General features: G+C 49.3%; 3 protein-coding genes across 4 annotated transcripts in view; 1 reads left to right on the plus strand and 2 right to left on the minus strand.

Moving 5' to 3' along the window:
• The window catches only part of Klk15 (kallikrein related peptidase 15), a 642,438-nt gene that overhangs the window by 331,948 nt on the left and 289,792 nt on the right, over positions 1 to 20,698 (plus strand). The window lies entirely within an intron of this gene.
• Positions 3,740 to 9,516, minus strand: LOC115031481 (C3a anaphylatoxin chemotactic receptor-like). Of its 2 annotated transcripts, XM_029479031.1 has the most exons (3): positions 9,416 to 9,516; positions 5,388 to 5,559; positions 3,740 to 4,862 (listed from the first exon to the last, which is right to left on the minus strand). In XM_029479031.1, exon 3 carries the CDS (start codon positions 4,857 to 4,859, stop codon positions 3,747 to 3,749), a length of 1,113 nt encoding a protein of 370 aa, XP_029334891.1. In that variant the 5' UTR covers positions 4,860 to 4,862; positions 5,388 to 5,559; positions 9,416 to 9,516; the 3' UTR covers positions 3,740 to 3,746. The 2 variants fall into 2 exon arrangements, with proteins under 2 accessions (XP_029334891.1, XP_029334890.1); XM_029479030.1 differs by lacking the exon at positions 9,416 to 9,516 and having other exon boundaries at positions 3,747 to 4,866; positions 5,388 to 5,421.
• Gpr32 (G protein-coupled receptor 32) overlaps positions 16,820 to 20,698 on the minus strand; it is a 16,365-nt gene continuing 12,486 nt past the window's right edge. Inside the window, 4 exon segments of the mRNA XM_021166081.1 lie at positions 16,820 to 17,448; positions 17,451 to 17,576; positions 17,579 to 17,684; positions 17,686 to 17,763. Coding sequence (XP_021021740.1) covers positions 16,820 to 17,448; positions 17,451 to 17,576; positions 17,579 to 17,684; positions 17,686 to 17,763 — 939 coding nt within the window.

Consider the following 20,698-nt stretch of genomic DNA (forward strand, 5'->3'; position numbering starts at 1 on the left):
AGCTGGAACTCACTATATAAGACCAGAGTGGTCTTGAAGTCGCAGACATCTGCCTGTCCTTCTAGAATAAAAGGGTGAACCACCACCCCTTGATCTTATTTTACTTTTAAATTGCATGTATGTGGTGTGTGTGTGTGTGTGTGTGTGTGAATGTGTAAATGTACATGTGTGTGTGAATGTGTGAATGTACATGTGTATGTGTTGAATATACGTGTGTATGTGTGAATGTACGTGTGTGTGTGTGTTTTCATGGAACCCAGAAGAGGGTTTAGATTCCCTGGAACTAGAGAGTACTAGGCAGCTGCAAACCACCAGACATGGGTGCTCGGAAACTCGAAACTCAGGTCCTCTGCAAAGGCAGTGAGGACTCTTAAGCACCCAGCCAGTGTGAAGCAGAGTTAGAATTAAGAAACAGTTTTAGGGCTGGAAAGACGGCTAGTGGTTAAGGGCACTGGCTGCTTTTCCAAAGGACTGGGATGGATCCCTAGCAACACACCACAGCTCAAAACCTTCTGTTTCAGGGGTTCTGGTGCCTCCGTGGGCACTGCACCCCTGCAGCGCACAGGCACAGAAAAAAAACTTAAGTAGATCTCAAAAATTATTTTGGGTGATGAGGATGTGGCTCAGGAGTTAAAAGTACTTGCTGGGTAAAATGAGGCCCCGAATCTGACATTCCAAAACCCACAGGAAGCCAGGCTCGGAAGCATGAGGCTGTGATCCTAGCACCTCTGTTCCAAGATGGAAGGTACACACAGGAGACCCCTTGGAAACGCAAAGGACAGCTACTCTGCTACACACAGTGGCAAGCAAAACAAAGACACCTGAGTTACTATCCCATTGCTACGACAAGTCACCACGACCAGGGCCTCTCATAGGATGAAAGATTTAATTGGGGGCTTGCTTACAGCTTCTTAGGATTAGTCCATGTTCATCATTGTGGGGAGTGAGGTGACACACAAGCAGACAAGATGCTGGAGAAATAGTTGAGAGCTTAGATACTCAAGCATGGAGATGCTGGGCCTGATGTGGGCCTTTGAAACCTCAAAGCCCACTCCAAGTGACACATCTCCAACAAGGCCATGCCACCTACTCTATCTCATCCTCAAATAATGACACTCCCTGGTGACTTAGCATTTAAATAAATGAGCCTATGGAGGCCATTCTTCTTCAAACCACCACAACACCCTATCTCAAGGTAGAAGGTGCATGTACTGGACGGTTTTGTGTCAACTGGACACAGCTGGAGTTATCACAGAGAAAGGAGCTTCAGTTGAGGAAGTGCCTCCATGAGATACAGCTGTGGGGCATTTTTTTCAATTAGTGATCAAGGGGGGAGGGCCCATTGTGGATGGGACCATCTCTGGGCTGGTAGTCTTGGTTCTATAAGAGAGCAGGCTGAGCAAGCCAGGGGAATCAAGCCAGTAAAGAACATCCCTCCATGGCCTCTGTATCAGCTCCTGCTTCCTGACCTGCTTGAGTTCCAGTCCTGACTTCCTTTGGTGATGAACAACAACATGTAAGCTGAATAAACCCTTTCCTCCCCAATTTGCTTCTTGGTCATGATGTTTTGTGCAGGAATAGAAACCCCGACTAAGACAGTGGGGATCAACATCCTCAGGTTGCCCTCTGACATCACACACAGGTTACGTCACGTGCAGATCTGCAGTCTCACCAACTCAGACCGATCAGGAAAAGGTACCAAAAAAAAAAAAAATAGATTATTTTCAACTGTGTGTGGGGGTGGGGTGGGGGCACATGAGTGCCTTGCCCATAGATCGAGAAGAGGGCATCAGACCTCCCTGGAGCTAAGTTGCATGTTAGCTGCCACCTGGGTGCTAGTCGCTGAACTCCTATGGAAGAACAGCCAGTACTCTTAACTTCTGAGCCATCTCTCAAGACCCAAGAAAGGATTCTGACATAGAGAAAGGCTCGGGGGAGGGTTGTACTCTCCAGGGCACCTAGGTGCCAGGGTGCGGGTTTCTCAGGACAGCACCGTTCCCACCCTCAAGTGAGCCTGGCTCACTTTGATTTATTTAAATTAGGTTTCTGACTTTATTCAGTGGAGCTGATTTTTCCTTTTTCTTGGTAAAGCAGCACCAGGTATTTTCCAGGGTTCATGAGAAAAGACTACATTTCTCCAGTGGAAGCCGTAGTCCACAGCGGGGCTGGGGACGCTTCGCCTTGCACACAAAGGCTACACTTTCGTTTATGAGATCCCCAGAAACAGAAAATTGTTTTCTAAGTTCCTTAAAGTTTGCAGTTTAGAGCTTTGAGAGGAGCGTGATCATAAACGCTTCCGACTTCTGCAAGGCTCACTGCTATTTTAACCTTCGTATTGAAGACAGCTTGGTGTAGAAGGCTTTTTTTTTTTTTTTTTTTTTTTTTAAGGAAACCAGAACAAAAAGTTTTTTTTGTTTGTTTTGTTTTGTTTTGTTGTTGTTTGATGGGAAGAAGCTAACACATGGGTGCTACAGCACATGTGGAGGTCAAAGGATACAAAGTTGCAGGAGTCAGTTTTCTCCTTCCCCTGTGTGGTCCTGGGTATCGAATGCAGGTTTTCAGGCTTGGTGGTAAGTGTCTAACCACTGAACTATCAGGCTGGCCCACAGATCCTGTTTGTACTGCAACTCTTAATTTTCCTTTTTTTAAAAAAAATATTTATTTATTATAGGTAAGTACACTGTAACTGTCTTCAGGCTCTCTAGACGAGGGCATCCAATCTCATTACGGATGGTTGTGAGCCACCATGTGGTTGCTGGGATTTGAACTCAGGACCTTCAGAAGAGCAGTTAGTGCTCTTAACCATCTCTCCAGCCCAACTCTTAACCTTCAACTGGTGACTCAGCCAGACACTATGGCAAAGGTTCCTTTCCCCTTCCATGCACATCCACTTAATAATTCCCCCTTTCTATCCTGCTTCATGTGGCTGTCACAGGCTCGGGGCTGCCAGGTGTGATGATAGTGGTACAGGCTGGTTGTCCTACAGGAAGGGGCCCTGAGGCAGAAGGATCACCCGTGTGTTTGTAGCCTGGGCTACAGGATGAGCCCTTGTCTAAAAAGGGGGCTGGGGGGAGGAGTCTCCACTCAGAGACCGTGGAGTTCACCTTTGGGATGGAGAGGGGGCATGAGAGGAGAGCACATTTTAGAATTCCCCAGTGAGGGGCTGAGGGGCTGGGATGTGGCTCCGTGGTAAGACTCTGCCCTGATAAGCTCAAAGCCTTGGGTTCCAGCCCCAAAGGGGAGGTGTAATTAGAAGGCACTTGGGAATTTCAAAATACCAGAAAGTAGTTGACACCTAGCCAGAAATCAGTCCCCCAGATTACCAAATCTGGCAGATGTGTCTCTGAACTACCTAGTGGGGCAAGCATCCAGGTTTATGAATATCTCCTGGGACTGACCATCCAGCATCAGGGCTCAGAAACTGCTCAGCCCTGGGCCAGCAGGGTGGCTGGTGACAGGGACTCTCTACCCCTGCTCCCTGTCACCTGCTCTGTCATCTCCTGGTCTGCCTGCCCCTCTCTCCCCATTCTTCCATCACTCCAGTTCTATTTACATACCTCAATGGAGCCTCCTGGTTTCTGTCTCTACCCTGTAATTCTGCTGTCTGTCACCCCCTGTTCCCTGTCAGGACCTCTGTCTGCCACATTCTGTGTGACTCCAAACCCATGGGACCAGATGCTCTATCTGGGTGCTCTATACACCCACTCCCTTCCCTACCCCCGCCCCCGTGTCTCTGTCCCTCTTTTCTAAACCTCTCTCTCCTTCCCCACCTCACTTTCCATCACCTGTGCCTTCATTTCAGCCCACCCCACATTTTCCGAAGACAGGAACCCCACACCCAACACTGTGCCCTGCTCCCTCAGGCTGCCGCAGAGCCTCTCAGCCTCCATCTCCAGTGCCTGGGGTTCTTCTGCCTCCTCCTCTCCTCCCCTTCCAGGGAACCACAAGGCCTGGCCCAGCCTTCTCCGGTTTTCCACATCCCCACACACATACAGCAGTGGATGGAAGACGCTAGTTGAGCCCAGCAGAGCGAGCCCCAGTGGTCTCAGCAGTACCCATACTTCCTCCAGCTGTAGTCTGGACCCCCACATACCCAGGAACCTCAGCAGCAGCACAAGGTGGAAGGGAAACCAACAGACGAACAGCATGACTGTAGTGGCCCCTGGCAGGCCCAGCAGCGGAGGCCTCACAGAGACCCTGGCTAGCTGCAGCTGCTCCCGCACGAGGCTGTGGAAGACCCTTAGTACTCCCAGTGGCACCCCAAACCCAAACACTAACTGATCCAGGGTGGGGTTCCAGGCCCAGGGGTCCCGGTTGTGCCTGGGGGATTCCAGGGTCATTGTCCCGTTGAAAGGGTCACTGTGACCAGTTCGGTCCCTTAATGTTCCCAGGGCTCTCCCAGCCAGGTCCAGCAGAAGGATCCAGCACCCACCAGCCCAGACAAACACTTGGCGAACTTTACGATGACCCAGTGCCCAGGATGGCTGGAGCAAGGAGGTACAGCAGTCGGCGGTCACATGAATCAGCAGCCGGCCACTGGCACAGAAGGTCAAGAAGGCCAGACATGGGTCCAGGTGGCAGAAGGCGAGGCCCAGGGGCCAGCAGGTGCGAATCCAGGTGAGGCTGAGCGGGAGGAGTCCCAGGAATATGATGTCAGCTATGAGTTGGTGGCCAAACCAGGCTGCAGACAGAGGGGCAGGAAGGAGGGATCCTCCAGCCTGGACAAGCAGGCTGTAGCTGGTCATGTCCAGAAGGTAGGAGATAATTGCCATCAGAGAGTAGAGGAGAGAAAGAACTGCCCAGGGCAGGTACTGACTCCCCAGGGGTGCTGGCTGCTCCATCTCCACAGGGTCCTCCATGGGCTGTCTAGAGACGGATAGATCAGCAAAGCCTTCACGTTAGAGCACACACATACCCCTGCTCCACTGACCTCTGAGAGCTGTACCTCAGCAATGGCCCTGCTCTCTTCCTTTGCTCCTGTAACCTCCCACCAGTCTCTCATCTTGACAAATCATGCCTCTATCTCTATCCCCCTGACTGAGCTCAGTCCGCACCCTCCTCCCCAACGACCCCTCAGTCTGTGCTCATATACTCCTGGGCTGACTCCCGTATCCTCCCCGTCCTACACCTTCTATGGTTCATTCTTGGCTCCCTGGCCTCTCTTGTCAGACCCTCACTCTCCAGGTCCTCCTCATCCCTACCACCTCCCTCCATTCTGGAGAACACAGACTCTTCAAGCTCAAGGCCCAAGGCCCAGCCAGTCTAGATGAAAAGCCCCACTAAGGCCAGGAGGGGGACTCAGGACTTGGACCCTCTTAGGTATCAGCTCAGGATTTAAATTCAGGTCCTCCCACCACCTCCCTCATCCCGTTGGGCCCTAAGCTCACCTGTAAGTGGGTGTCGGGTGTCTCTGGGGTGCCCAGGCAGCAGCTAGTGGCCTGGTGTTCTCTTGAGGACACAAAGTTTAAAGTGTGGTAAGCTTGCACACAGAGGAGAGAGTCAGACCTGGCTGGAAACAAGAGGACCAGCCAGAAGACCAAGTCTGGGCCTCAGGTCCCTCTGGGAATGGAAGGAATGGCTTGTTTATATGGGTCCCCCAGGTAGGGCCAGGGCCCCCCTGCTCTGTACATTCTGACTCCACCCACCTCATCAGCCTCCTGACCACCACTTCCCTTCTTTCTGGACTGTACTTCCTAGAATAAGACACACACACGCGCGCGCGCACACACACACACACAAACATGTTCCTGATATTTCATCATTCTGGTGCGTCTGGCTTCATCTCATTACTGTAGATACCATACTCCTATTCACCCTTCAAAACCTCATTGGGTGCCACCTTCTTGAGGAACCCTTTTCTGACTATCACTTATTTCATCAGGCTGGGAGAGTGTCACATCCTTGAATGCAGAATCCTAAGAATGAGTTCCAGCCATACCTCGGGTAAGGGACTATGTATCTACTTTGTGCAGGGCCACAGTTTTATAAAGGTTTATCTTTTATGCATACGTGTGTTTGGCCTGTCTATGCATCATGTGTGTGCAATGCCTTGGAAACCAGAAAAATGTGGCAGATCCCCTGGAACTAGAGTTACAGAAGGGTGTAAGCCACCATGTTGGGACTTGGAACTGAACCTGGGTCCTCTGAGAGGCCCAGGTCTTAACTTCTGACCCATCTCTCCAGCCTTACATGCTTCAGTCTTAATAACACATGGACCACATGAGACCTTGTCTCAAAAACTAAGATTGAAACAAAAAATGCAGATGAATCACTCAATGGGCAAACTTCTACCTCCACCCTGACGACTCCTACTCACACAGTTCCCAATTTGTGTCCCTTCCTGAAAAGCCCTCTCTGACTTTTACAGACAGAATATTCCAATATTCCTCTTCACCTAACCACCCCCCCCTCTGTGTGTGTGTGTGTGTGTGTGTGTGTGTGTGTGTGTGTGTGTGTATGGGTGTGTGTAGGAGGGCATCTTAATCCCCTGGAGCTGGAATCAAGGTGGTGGTGAGCTGCCTTACCTGGGTGCTGGGAACTGAACTCAGAATCTCTCCTGGAGCAGCAACTGTTCTTAACCATTGAGCTGCCTCTCCAGCTCTGCCTCTCCCCAGATGCTATAAAGCTCTGTGCCCTACTCATGTCCCAAATTGCCTGGAATTCTTTAATAATCGATTCATATCTGGTTCCCCATTGTCTCTGTCTTAGTTAGGGTTTCCATTGCTGTGAACAGACACCATGACCAAGGCAACTCTTATAAGGACAACATTTAACTGGGGCTGGCTTACAGGTTCTGAGGTTCAGTCCATTTTCATCATGGCAGGAAGCATGGCAGGCAGGCATGACACGGGAGGTGGAGCTGAGAGTTCCACATCTTGGTCCGAAGGCAAGCAGGAACAGACTTTCTTCCAGGCAGCTAGAAGGAGGGTCTCAAAGCCCACCCCCACAGTGACACACTTCCTCCAACAAGGCCATACCTCCAACTCACTGGGCCAAGCATCTTCAAGTCTCTCAGCCCAGCCCAGCAGGAAGCTTCAGCATAGGCTCGCATGGTGGAAGTCACACTCTGGAGTCTAAAGAATCTGTTCCTCAGAGATGAGGAAGATTCGAACCGGGGCTCTTCACCAAAGCCAGTCAGGACCCCGGGGGCAGAGAAGCACTGGGTAGGGAATCTCTGCAGCTCACTGAATCACACACCCCACCTCCTTTCGCTGTCTGGGTTCTAGCCCAATATACACATCTAAGAGACCCTCTTTACAAGTCTGGCCAACTCAAGCCCTCAAGGTTTCCCATTCAATGCCACCTCAGAAGAGGTGGACACTCCTCTCAGCCCTTCACTGAAACCCCTTTCTGGCATTAAAAAACATCACATTATTTTGTGTACATATATGTGAATGTACGTGTGTGTGTGTGTGTGTGTGTGTACAGAGGTTAGACAATTTAGACAATTTTCAGTAGTCAGTAGTTCTCTCCTTCTACCATGTTTGTCCCTGGGTTCAGGCTGTCAGGGTGGGCTGTGAGCCCCTTTACTCACTAAGCCACCTCCTGGCTTCCTGATATTTATGATTACCGTTGCCTGCCTGCATCACCCATACCCTTGAAACACTTTCACACACACACAATAAAAGGAGGGATATGAATTGTCAACAGGATCTAGAATCACCAGGGAGATGAGTTCACGCATACCTGTGGGAGACTGGCTTGATTCTTTTGAGGTGGGAAGAGCCATCTTAACTATGGGCAGCCCTCCAGACTGTGGGCAGCCATCTTAACTATGGGCAGCAAGCCGTTGAGAAGCTGAGCTGAGCACCAGTATTTTGTTTGTCTCCTGTTTCTTGACTGGATCCACCGGCTGCCTCTATCACCTGCTGCCTCAGTTTCCCTACTACTATAGTAATAAGCCCCAGGAATCAAGACAAACCCTTTCTCCTTTCAGAATTTCATCACAGAAACAAAGACAAGGGGTTTGTCTGTGCGGTATCTGGGGCAACTCCCTGGCACGTGGTTGGTGTTGGTTGAACTGTGGCAACCCATGAATGAATGAAGAGTGTGACTGAGGACGCACAGGATTACAGAGCAGGGCTGGTTTTGGGGGGCTAGAGGCTTCAGGATGTGTGCACCCTGATTCCTGGGGTGCAGAGGGAAACTCTGAAATCAGGTGGGAACAGCGATACTGACAGGTCCTCATGTGGCTAAGAGAAACTCAGGTTGTTAGGGCAGACCTAATGGCCCCTGTGACCACATGAAGTGGGAGGCAGAAGGACAACTTTAGTGGAAGGTGAGAAAAGAGAGCCAGGGTGTGAGCCCTGAGGTACAGGCAAGGAAGGGACGACTCCCCTCCAAAACCTAGTAAAACCCATTTAAACCAGAAGCAGCCACTGCCTGCAAACTCAGCAGGGAGGACCCTGTGTTTGGGGCCAAGAGGATCCTGGGTTTGAGGCCAGTCTTTAACACACATACTCTCTAAGAGGAGGGATAACAGGCACGTTTAAATTCGTAAGAGGGCTGGGTGAGCGCACTTGCTGGAGCACTGGCCTAGCTAGCAAGAAGCCCTGGGTCCCAGGGCATAGTCCCACAGGCCTGAAAACCCAGAACTTGGGAGGTAGGGACAGGAGGATCAGAAGTTCAAGGCCACCCTCACCTACACAGCAACTTTGAGGCTAGCTTGAGGTAACCAAGACTCTGTCTTTAAAATTGGAGGGGGATGGATAGCAAGATGGTGGTCAAACACCACAAGCTTTTACACCCCCCAAGTAAATAAATGAATGTAATTTTTAAGTTTAAAAATTCGGTTTTGGGGCTGGTGAGATGGCTCAGTGGGTAAGAGCACCCGACTGCTCTTCCAAAGGTCCAGAGTTCAAATCCCAGCAACCACATGGTGGCTCACAACCATCCGTAACGAGATCTGGTGCCCTCTTCTGGAGTGTCTGAAGACAGCTACAGTGTACTTACATATAATGAATAAATAAATCTTAAAAAAAAACAAAAAAAATCGGTTTTGGTTTTATGTTTGAGTGTTTTGCCCGCCTGTATGTCTTCGAACCCTGAGAGGGTCTGGAGGGCGTGGCCAGGCTGTGGAGGGCTGGGCCTTGGCGTTGGGAAAGAGGAAGTGGGTAGGAGATTTACCCAGGCTTTGTCTTGGGGTTGCTGTGGAAAGTGGGGGAGGGGGACAAAGAAGGAGAAGGGGGTGCGGAATTGAGCCTGCAATCAGCTCCGCACGCTAACCAAGCACCCTACAATTCTCTGTTCTTTCTGCCCTTCACCTCTGCTCCAAGCTCCTTCTCGGGCTCTCCGTCCTAAGGTTGCTCCCTTTGCCCTGCCTCGTCTTGGCTTCTGCTTACCCACACATGGGCCCTAGAGGGATCTTTTTTGCACACACATACACACACACACCCATTCTCTCCTGCTCACATACCTCACATTGTAAAGCCCCCAACTCCATTATTTAAGAAACTCCATTTTGTGCAAGACCAGGGGCTAAGCTCCAGTTCCAGGAAGAAACTCGCGCCTGGGCAAGCATCCTATGACACCCCTAACATTCTTTGGCAACCTACCCCTCTTAGCAACAGTAGTAGGACCAAGGTACATGGAGATAGCCTAAGACATCCTTCGGAGAATAGATAACCTGACCATCCTGTCGGGTGGTTCTGCTCTCGTGTTCAGTTCCTGCAGACTAGGTCAGAAATACAGCTTTTAAAATATTAACTTGCTGGCCCGTATGGAAATTCCTCAAGTTTGCTGTAACCATGATAAAACCTCTAAATCCCTAGACTCGGGGCCTTCTGACCCGCTGCAAAGGGGGTGGTGGGAGACCTTGCTCTAGAGCTTGTAATAAAGACCTTTGTGTGCTTTACATTGGAATTGGCTCCTCAGTGGTCTTTGGATCCCTGCAACTTGGGCATAACAACAAGCACCCAGAGAGCTCTGAAACAAATCCTGCCTGACGCTTCTCAGAGGCCTCCTTGGTCCTGAACTTTGTGCCCACCGTCTGGCTACCGACGTCCCACCTGCACACAGGAGGCCACAGGAAGCTGGTTTCTTCCCTTTTCTCCTTTCTCGCTCTTTTCTTTCATTCTTTTTAGTAGTGCACTGGATGTGGAATAGAGAGCATTGTCACACTATCAGCTTATTGTATTGCTGAGCCACACCTCCAACCCCTCGCTGGGGGGTTGTGGGCAGGGGCTCCATCAGTAAGCTGCGCCCCCAGCTGGGTTTTGTTTTTAAAACATCAAAAAGTTTCCCAGGATGGCCTTGAACTCAGACTCCTCCTGCCTTTAGGTAGATGGACCCACAGGCCTGCCCTAGCCAGAGGCCCCATTTTCAAAGCCTGCATCTTCACCCCTGTAGCTGCTGCGCTCCCGACTCACAGTGGGACACGGCCTCAGTCACCCTTATAAATGGGTGGGACCAGGAGTCGGCACACCCTCTTGCCAACTCTTTTTCCCACGTAAACAAGAATAAGAACCAGAATTCATGCCTGGTGCTGGAGGACAACTTGCTGCAGGGTCCCTGGGTCTTGATTTCGAATTTTGCACGGGCAGTGGGTCTGCCAGCCTTTTTGTACAGCCACAGGATGAGAAAATGCAGGCGCTCCAGGAGCAGCCGTAGGCCCGCACCTGTTTTCAGGGCGGGTTCTGCGCTGGGCGGGGAGATGTCAGGGGGCGAAGAGCTCATGACAGCTATTTCCCAACATGGGTGACAGACTGTCTCCTACTGCTGGGAAGATAAAACCAGGCCAGATTGGGGGCTCTGCCTCCCCTGCTGCCTTCCTGGAGACACTCACAGGTAGTGATTAAGAGTGAAGCCTCCCTCGGTAAGGAGCTGGCTTCTACTCTGTGTGCGCCTGTGTGCTGTAAGCTCCTGGAGCTTCGATCCAGAGGGAGGGCACATGTGTACCTATTGTGTGCTAGCTAGGTTAGTGCTTGCTGAAAAAGTAAAGAGTGAAGAATAAAGACACAGGCTTTCCAATACTGTGACAGGCCCTCCATAAAGCTAAGCCCTTTGGGTGGTAAATCAGCCCCTCTCTGGGAGTATTGACCCCTTCCTAAGATATTAGCAGCTCTTCTAGTTGTTAGGCCCTCCCTCTTAAAGATTAGAACCACCCCTAAGATATTGCTCCCCCACTTGTCCACCCATTTACCTGACAGGTGCCTATGTATTTAATTCAATGTATTAATCAAGTCACACCCATGGAGCCCTGACCCCATTTCTCTTTGCTGTGTGACCTTCAGTAAGTGGCTTAATCACTCTGAGCTAAATATCCTCATCAGTGACAAGGATGCTCATTCCAGCAGCTTGCATGCATACAGATGTCTGCCTGGGACCTGAGATTTAAGGCGACCGAGCATCTGACCAAGGAGTCATATGTAACTTGAATTTTTTTCAACATCTATCTTTAGTGATGGTTCCTAAATGCTTTAACCTCCCTTCTAGCCCACCACCCTCCAGAGGTAGTGGGAAAGAATGCATACAGGGAAGCGGACCTGCTTAGAAAGGGTTCATTGGAGCAAATCCCATCTGTGTTATCAGAGAACCGGCAGTTTTGTTCACAGGTCAGCAGTGGCAGCTCTGTCCACTCACAAAAAAAACTTCACAGGAACACCAGCAGTCCAGCTCAGTAGAGCCAGGATAGCAAACATGAATCAGCAGCAGTGGCACGACGGAGCAGAGTCAGCCAGGCCTCCGCCTCCGCTCGAGTCAGCAGGATGGACCGGCACATGAGTCTGTCTCAGTGACATCACTCTGCCAACTGGCCCGAGTCCACAGAAGCAGCAAGAAGTCACTAACATACATCAGAAGTTTTTGGCGTGGTTCTCTCTACAGAGTCCCAACAAATGGAGCTCAACTATGCATTGTAAAGTGGACCAATACATGTGTGTCGTTAGCAAAGAATCCTTCATCATCTGTCCTTTCACGTGCTTGCTTTAGCAGAACATCCTTTCTCCTGTGTCTGCCTCAGTAAACATTCCTTCACCTGTTTGCCCCAGCAAAACACCATCCAATACAACTGACTTTCCAAAGGACCCTTAAGTTTCTACTTCAATCATCTTCTATGGGGAGCTCTTTAGAGATGTTCCAGTCCTCTGCACAGAGGACAACCCACTGTCACCAGGGAGGTCCCTGTGACATCTGCAACCACAGAGGCTAGGGCATCATCAGGAAGCCTGCTCAGGATCCCATGCTCCCTTCCCGAAGAAGTCAGTCTTGGATGAAGACTGACTGGGATGGCTACTCCATGGAAACTGAGGGAGTGGGAACAGTGGGAGCTGAGGGAGTGGGAACAGTGGGAACTGAGGGAGTGGGAACAGTGGGAACTGAGGGAGTAGGAACAGTGGGAACTGGAGGAGTAGGAACAGTGGGAACTGGAGGAGTGGGAACAGTGGGAACTGAGGGAGTGGGAACAGTGGAAACTGGAGGAGTGAGAACAGTGGGAACTGAGGGAGTGGGAACAGTGGGAACTGGAGGAGTGGGAACAGTGGGAACTGAGGGAGTGGGAACAGTGGGAACTGGAGGAGTGGGAACAGTGGGAACTGGAGGACTGAGGGGGTGGTGGGAACCAAGAGGGTAGGAATGGAAACCATGGGGACTATGGGAAAAGAGAGAACCACTCCTACCAAGAAGCCATCTTCTCTGCAGGTCTCTGCTCCTTCCTTCTAGTTTATTTTGTGATTCCTTTTCTTGCTTCTTGAACCGTTTGCTAATTTCCTTTTTGACCTTGTTTTCTCCTTGTAGCTGAAATTTCAATGCACAGCTCTTCCTCGGCGTCTGACTCCGATGTTTCTGAGTGAATTGTGGCTTCTGTTTCTCTGTCCCTAGAGCACAGGAATTCTTTGAAAGGGCATTCTGTAGTGTCCAAGGAGGTTAGAGCTCTCTTTCTTTCAAAGACAAAGATTTACTTTTATGTGTAAATTTTAAAAACTAGCATGGTGTTTTGCCTGTGTAAGACCCTCGAGGCATACAAGTGGCCAGGCCCCACACCCAAGGACACCCAACAACCAGACTCTGCCCCTCCCCCCGCACCCCCCTCCACACCCCCGCCCCTGAGAATACTCTAGCAGGCGGACCCAGCCCGTAGAGATGCAGGAACACAAGCCCTATCCTATCCCAGGCCACCCTGGAAAGCCCCACCCCTGGAAGTCCTACATAAAGCCTGCCTTCATCTTGTATGAGGTTTGTTGTGTGGTGTGACTCTGTGGTATTCCTTGGCTCCTGACTGCCAGGATACCTTTTCCCCTCAGAACTGTTAGCATTTACATTGCCTGCAGGTGTGTCTGTCTGTGCACACCATGCCCTCAGGAGCCAGAAGAGGGTGTTGAGTGGCCCTGGAATTGGGGTTACAAATGGTTGTAAACTGTCTTGTGGGGGCTTGGGGTCAAACTGGAGTCCTCTGGAAAGCAGCCAGTAACTTTTAACCACCATACTGCCTCTCCTCTCCAGCCCCTCTTCCTTCCTTCCTTCCTCCCTTCCTTCCTTCCTTCCTTTTATTTTTTATTTACGTGCAGTGCCTATCTATCTGGATGGGAGGTGTTGAGTGCAGTACCCACAGAGGTCAGAAGAGGGCGTCAGAACACCTGAAGCTGGAGTTGAAGGAGGCAGTGAGCCTCCTGGTGTAGACACTGGGAGTGATATTATGGTTATTCAGAGGAAAGCCTTATTCTCAGGAGATGGGGCTGGAGATCTGGCAGATAAATGATCATGGCAGATACATGGGTTATGATCCACACTTACGCAGGCTTTCAAAGCTTCAAGAAATTCCTTGTAATGGCAGGTCTTCTTATCTTGTTCAATTTTTTTTTCTGATTCTTCTTCATTTGTTTCACTTTTTGTTTAAGTTTTTAAATTAGCAGGTATTAATTGTGCACAATAGTGGGTTTCGTTATGGCACATTCTTCCATGTTTATAATGTAATGTTTAATCATACTCATCCCCCTTGTCCCTCATCTTGTCCCTTCCCATACCTACTGAATCCCTTCCTTCCCCCACCTAGTCAGTTGTGTGACATTATTCCTGGGAAGACATAAACATCTACTCACCATGAATAGAGAACTGACCACAGAACAAAGAACAGATGCCACCAAAGTCCATCTTGGTGAACCAGTGAGTTTTATTGGGGTTACTTACAGAAGCAGAAATGACTCAGATAGCCGACTTTGACAATAGCCCATCCTAGCATGGGTGACAACTCACATAAGATGGGACCCTAGGGCACACTGCACAGCCTGCAGACAGCTCAACAGCTTAGAGGTTGTCTTTCCCAGACAGTTCAGTTGGTCTGAGAGTGACCCTTAGCAGTCCTTTCTGCTTACGTATGCATGAAGAGGGAGGAGCCTAGTGAGTCTGCTCAATTTCAGGGACTTTCTGAAGCCTGTGAGTTGCTTATTACTTCCTAGATTAAGGAGCTGGCCTCCCAGATGAAGGTTTTCAGTCTACACAACAGTCCCCTGTGGTTAATGCCTTTGTGTCTCCCTGACAAAGTTAAGTTCATCAACACTGCTGCTGCTGCTGCTGCTGCCGCCGCCTATGTCACCCTTCCCTGATCTCAGAGCTCAGTCTCTTCTGTCTTCCGATGTGAACTGAAGACCAGTGGCTCACCCAGTATCCTCAAGGCCTTTAGCATCAGATTGGAAATCTTGAGGTATCCCAGCCTCGTGGATTGAACAGCCACTGGTCCTCAAGTCTCTTCATTGTGAAGACAGCCATTGTTGGTCTGTCCAGGCTGCATCATGAAAGTCAGTCTAGTCAGTTCTTCCCATGTGTACTCACTCTGTCAGCTCTGCTCCTCCAGAGAACCCTGACCAACCCACAGCTTCTGTGGCCATGTCTTTTTGTGTGTGACCTAATGGGTTTAACTAGGATTGCTCACAGAAGTCTGAAAAACTTGTTAGTGGCTATACTACTGAAGAAAATGTCTGCATCCCCTTGCAATCACTAGCTAGCTGCCTGTAAATCCTCAGTTAGCGGCATGGCCTCTGGAGCCTCTCTCAAGGTTTTGCGTTTCTTTTTCAAGACAGAGACATTCTTACAATACAAGCCTGGGCTGGCCCGTGATTGCCCCATAACTGATTTATATCTGGGTCCTCATTGTGACCTAGCTTAAGACCCACACCAGCAGACAGCTTCAGTATGGGTTTTTGTGGTGGAACTTACCCTGGAAATATGAGGAATATGCTTAAGAAGATTTGAACTGGGGTTCTTCACCGATGACAGCCCAGACCTCAGGGCTGAAAGAGCACTGGACAAGGAATCTGTGGCATGCCCTCACCTCAACCCACTTTGCCTTCTGTGGTCTGGTACAGATTGCTATGTATTCAAGGTTGGCCTTGAACTTGTAACCCTCCCTACCCAGCCTCCCTGGTGCTATAATTACAGAGTTGTGCCACCACACTAAGGAGGGAAGGAGTACTTATGAGATGCACTAGTTAAGGGCTGCTTAGGGTTTCAGTTGGTGGACAACCTGATTCCAACTGGGTAGTAGAAACATCTACTATCTTGATTTACACATAGTCTTGGGCCAGTGTGATGGCTGCCCCCCAAAACGTGCTTGCTGCTTTGAGTTAGGTTTCCCAAGACCCACAAGGTAGAAGGAGGGAGTCAACCCCAGACAGTTGTTCTTTGACTTCTACATGCATGCCATAGCATGTATACAAAGACACACACAGAGAGAGAGAGAGAGAGAGAGAGAGAGAGAGAGAGAGAGAGAGAGAGAGAGAGAGAGAGAGGAGAGAGAGAGAGGCATACACACAAAGCAAGCATGTGGGAGAATGGAAACTCTATGGCTTAGTCAGTGTGCTCATCCCAGACAACAGCCAACTGCTCCTCAGAACAACATGAGAGAGCCCAACTTCAATGGGAAAAATGCTCAGCTGATCCCAACCCAAACTGCTGAGCTGCAGAAATCATAAAAGGTTTTTTTTTTGTTTTTAGATTTACTTATTTAACACGTGTGATGGTTTGCATATGCTTGGCCCAGGGAGTGGCACAATTAGGAGGTGTGGCCTTGTTGGAGGAAGTGTGTCACTGTGGGGATGGGCTTTGAGACCCTCATCCTAGATGCATGGAAGCCAATATTCTCCCTTTTGCCTTTGGACCAAGATGTAGAACTCTCAGCTCTTCTTACACCACGCCTGCCTAGATGCTGCCATGCTCCTGTCTTGATGATAATGGACTGAACCTCTAAACCTGTAAGCCAGCCCCAATTAAATGTTGTCCTTATAAGAGTTGCCTTGGTCATGGTGTCCATTCACAGAAGTAAAACCCCAACTAAGACAATGTGCATGAGTGTTTTGTTTGCATGTATGACTAAGCTTGGTTCTAGCAGAGATCAGAAGAGGGTGCTGGATCCCCTACAACTGTATGGACAGTTGAATATTAGCATATGGGCGCTGGGAATCAAAATCAGAATCGGATCCACTGTACGAGCTCTTAACCACTGAGCCATCTCTCCAGCCCCATGTGGGTTTTGTTTTTTAAATGCCTTTACACTTGAAAGGGGATGTTTGTCAATTAGCAAAAACTGGCTAATACATCCTATTCTAGTCAAACTAAGGAAGGATGGACAGAGCTCTCACATTTAGTCCCTTTGAGGAAGTTACATTGCATACTTAACAGGCTATTGCCCAGATTTCAGTCACATGGCTATATATAGTTGCAAAGGATACTGGGAAATGTAGTCTTGTTTTCCCTATTCACCATTTGGAAAATAGATGCTGATGCCAATACTAAGAAGGCCTCTGAGGATGGATTGCTGGGAGGACTTCCTAGTGGTAGAAGCTTGTCTCAGAAGTTAATGTATTTGCTTACAGACTATGAAGGTGGACTTCTAGTTTGAACTAAGGTTTCTACCCTCTGCTAGGGTATTGGCCTCAGGGACAGGATGACTGATAAAACCCTTTTCCCCAAACACTCTAGCCAGGGCAGAAGATAGAGACTGGAAATTTTTCTGTTGGAAATCTCTGCTGATGAAGACATAGAGGAAGGGGTTGAGGCAGCTCAAGGAGAAGGCAGCCCATGAGATGAGCTCTGTCTTGGGGTAGTGGGGCTGCTGTAGAGACATCAGAAGCACTGACTTCACCAAGAGCACCACCTTAAAAGGGAACCAGAAGACGAGGAAGGCGCTTACAACCACCAGCAGCAGCTTCTTGGACAGCCTTGCATGCACCCAGCCCTCCATCCGAAGCCTGGACCGAATGCAGTGGGCACAGACGCTGATGACAGTCAGGAGTACTAAGAAGCCAAGCAGCAAGTGGGTGATGGCTATTGCTGTCTGTCGCTTAGCAACCGTTGCACTTCAGTCCTGCCCTGTCTCTTTCTCTGAACTGAAGTGGAAGTAGCAGCATTCACAGCCATGTAGTTTCCCAGTAGTTCAGAACTTCAAGTATAGAGAGCAGGCAGCAGCTTCCAGCAGCCACACCACCATGGACAGCCATGTGGCTCGCTGCACCATTCTGCCCACACACGGTACAGGACCAAGATGCAGGGATCCACAAAGATGATCCACAGCAAATAGATGCTGATGAAGAAGGTGGGAACTAGAAAGGCCATGCAGAGTTTACAGATCAAGAAGGCCACCAGCCATGGACTATGATACACATGGAAATAGGCACAGACAAGAGAACAGTTAAGTCAGCCAGGACCAGGCTGAAGAATCAGATCATAGTGACAGTGCGGGCCATGCAGAACACAGCATCACACAGCCATCCACAGCACCAGCCCATTGCCTAGGACTCCAACAACACAGGACACAAACAGGACAGTGATGGTGAGCTAGCAGAGATACCACACCTCCACAGGCTGGCATTTCTTGAAGAAGAAGAAGAAGAAAAACCACATGTCAGAGCCACCAATGACATCTCACTAAAATTCATGCCCCACTCCCCAAGACAAAGATATTCATATCTTCACATTGTATGTGTGGGGGTGAGGGCTAGGGGTTCCTGCCTTGTAGATAAGGTCTCTACCACATAGCCACACCCAAGCCCCTCACTGGAGGTTTCTAGGCAATAAGGCACAAGAAATGACTAGCCAGGGGATCATAGGAGGATACTGAAACAGTGAAAATAATTAAGTGGAAATTCAAAAAGCTCAAAAAGCAATTGGAATTGTTTACATTTTACAGACGGGGGATGAAATTAATGACTTTGAAGACAAATCAATAGATATGAGAGAAGAGAAACCATGAAAGAAAAGCGAGTAGAATCTCAGGACATACACATGCTATTCTAGCTGCTCGGGAGGCTGAGGCAGGAGAGTCACAGGTAAAGATCTGCTTGACCTGCAGAATAAACTTAAGGCTAGGCCAGCCCAGGGAGCTTAGTGAGACCTATATCAAGGTAGATGTGAGAACAAAGCAGGAGATGCGGGTCAGGAGCTGCCCCTGCCTAGGATATCCCACTGAAGGGCAGGGGTGTGTTTTAGGGACACCCCTACCTAGAATTCCCCAGTAGGGACTGGGGTGTGACGCAACCATAGAAGGCTTGTGTGAGGCCCAGAGTTCAAGTCCCCAGAACAACACAAAACAAAACATATAAATACATAAATAAATAAACAAGAGGATTGGGAGAAGCTCTGTGACTCTACTCTAAAAGCATATGCATCCAGATGTGGCATATATCTGTAATCCCGAATTACAGATTGGGGGGTGGAGTATTAAAAAGGCATAGTATTTTAAGGCTAACCTTCAGATGGGGCACGCATTTCTAGAAATACTGACCTCAAATTTACTAAATGAAGTGGAAGCCATGAATTTACAGATACCAGTATCGACTCCCAGTCCAGAGGCAGCTGTGGCATTGGGGCAGAACGAGTTTGTCACAGCAGGTTACACCATGCCAGGAGGGGAGAGGGCTATAAGACAGAACAGGTCTGTAGACACAGCGTGGTTGTTGAAATGTTTGCTGCCCAGTTATGGGGACCTGAGTTTAGTCTCCGACACCCACACAAAAGCCTTGGCTGGGCAGTGCATCTTTCTAATCCCATTGTTGGGAAACAGAGACAGGAGGATCCCTAGGCCTCACGGGACAGACACTCTAGGCAACTCAATCCTGTGACAATGAGAAAGCCCTGTGAAAGTCAGACATCTGAGCAGGGACGGCCAGCCTCACCCTCTGACTCTGACGGTGCAGAGGAGTGGACCCTGCTCTCTGGATACAGTAGACAAACATTTTCTTACTAAGTCCCAGTACGTGGTTTTTGTTTTTTGTTTTGTTTTGTTTTTTTAAGTCTAGGTCTTGCTCAAACTGGCAATCCTCCTGTCTCAGCTTCCTAAGTACTAGAATTATAAGCATATGCCATAACACCAATCTTGTGTGATTTCCTCGCTCACAGCTGTCTTCTCGTCCCCACTTCTCACCCCCTGAACTCTCCAGCCCCACCCAGCACACACACATCCCAGCACACACACATCCCAACACACATCCTATGATGCTTGGGATGGAGGGCCAGTGTCAAACTGGGGACTCTGCCTCTGATGTCTATCGGTCCCATCAGCCTAGGCTGAGGCTCAGGGCAGGGTTGTATAGAGCAGGAAGCAGCTCACAAACTTGGGAGCAGATTATGTTCCAGGAAAAGATGTTGAGCAAGTATCATGATGACTCCAAAGATCAGTATCAAGACTGATCAGTGTGAGTGACACTCAATGTAGGGCTTGCTGGGCTCAGAAGCTTGGATCCTGGGGTCTTAAGAGCCACCTTCCAGGCACACTATGTGTGTCTTGGCTCTTCCCCTCTGCCATAAGATGTGCAAAGGACTAGATGAGTGTCTGTCACAAAGTAGGTATGCAATTAAATACAGTTGGCTCTCCTTATCAAAATAACTTCTGGGGGTAGGGCAGTCTGGGGAGATGGCTCAGTGGTTAAAAGTGCTTGCTGCTCTTACCAAGAAGTTTAGTTTAGTTCTTAGCTCACAACAATGTGTAACTGCAGCTCCAGGGGCTCCAGTGCTCTCTTCTGGGCTCTGTGGACACTACACTCATGTGCACATACCACAGCCGGATTTACACACACACATAATTAAAACTAAAGGCCCACCGTAACTAGATGTGGTGGTGGCGCACACCTTTAATCCCAGCACTTTAGAGGCAGAGGCAGGGGGATCTTTGAGTTTGAGACCAGCCTGGTCTACAGAGTGAGTTCTAGGATAGCCAGGGATACAGAGACTAACCCTGTCTCAAAAACAAACAAACAAACAAACAACAACAACAAAATATAAATGGTCCATAAAGACAAACAGAAGTCATTTATGTTTCATACACATTTTTTTATACACAGCCTGATGGTAACTTTGTAGTTTTCACAGGGATGCGGAGACTGTGACCCTCCCTTCAAGACAGGCCAAGAACTTTGCTCTGTGTCACACCAGTGCTCACAAAGCTCCAGGTTTTGAACAGTGTGGGTTCCAATTTGGGGATTGGGAATGCCCTCTAAAATGTCCTCCGAGGGCATGTGTGGCAGTCGGAAGGCTGGTACACTCTCACTCGAATTCAGGGAGATAACATTGAAGAAACCACAGCATTAAGGCCAGCATAGGCTATGTGGTGAGACCATGTATTAAAAAATGTAAAAGGGCTGGTGAGATGGCTCAGTGGGTAAGAGCACCCGACTGCTCCTCCAAAGGTCCAGAGTTCAAATCCCAGCAACCACATGGTGGCTCACAACCATCCACAACGAGACCTGGCGCCCTCTTCTGGAGTGTCTGAAGACAG

Source organism: Mus caroli, chromosome 7, assembly GCF_900094665.2.
Source record: "Mus caroli chromosome 7, CAROLI_EIJ_v1.1, whole genome shotgun sequence".
Taxonomy (NCBI): domain Eukaryota; kingdom Metazoa; phylum Chordata; class Mammalia; order Rodentia; family Muridae; genus Mus; species Mus caroli.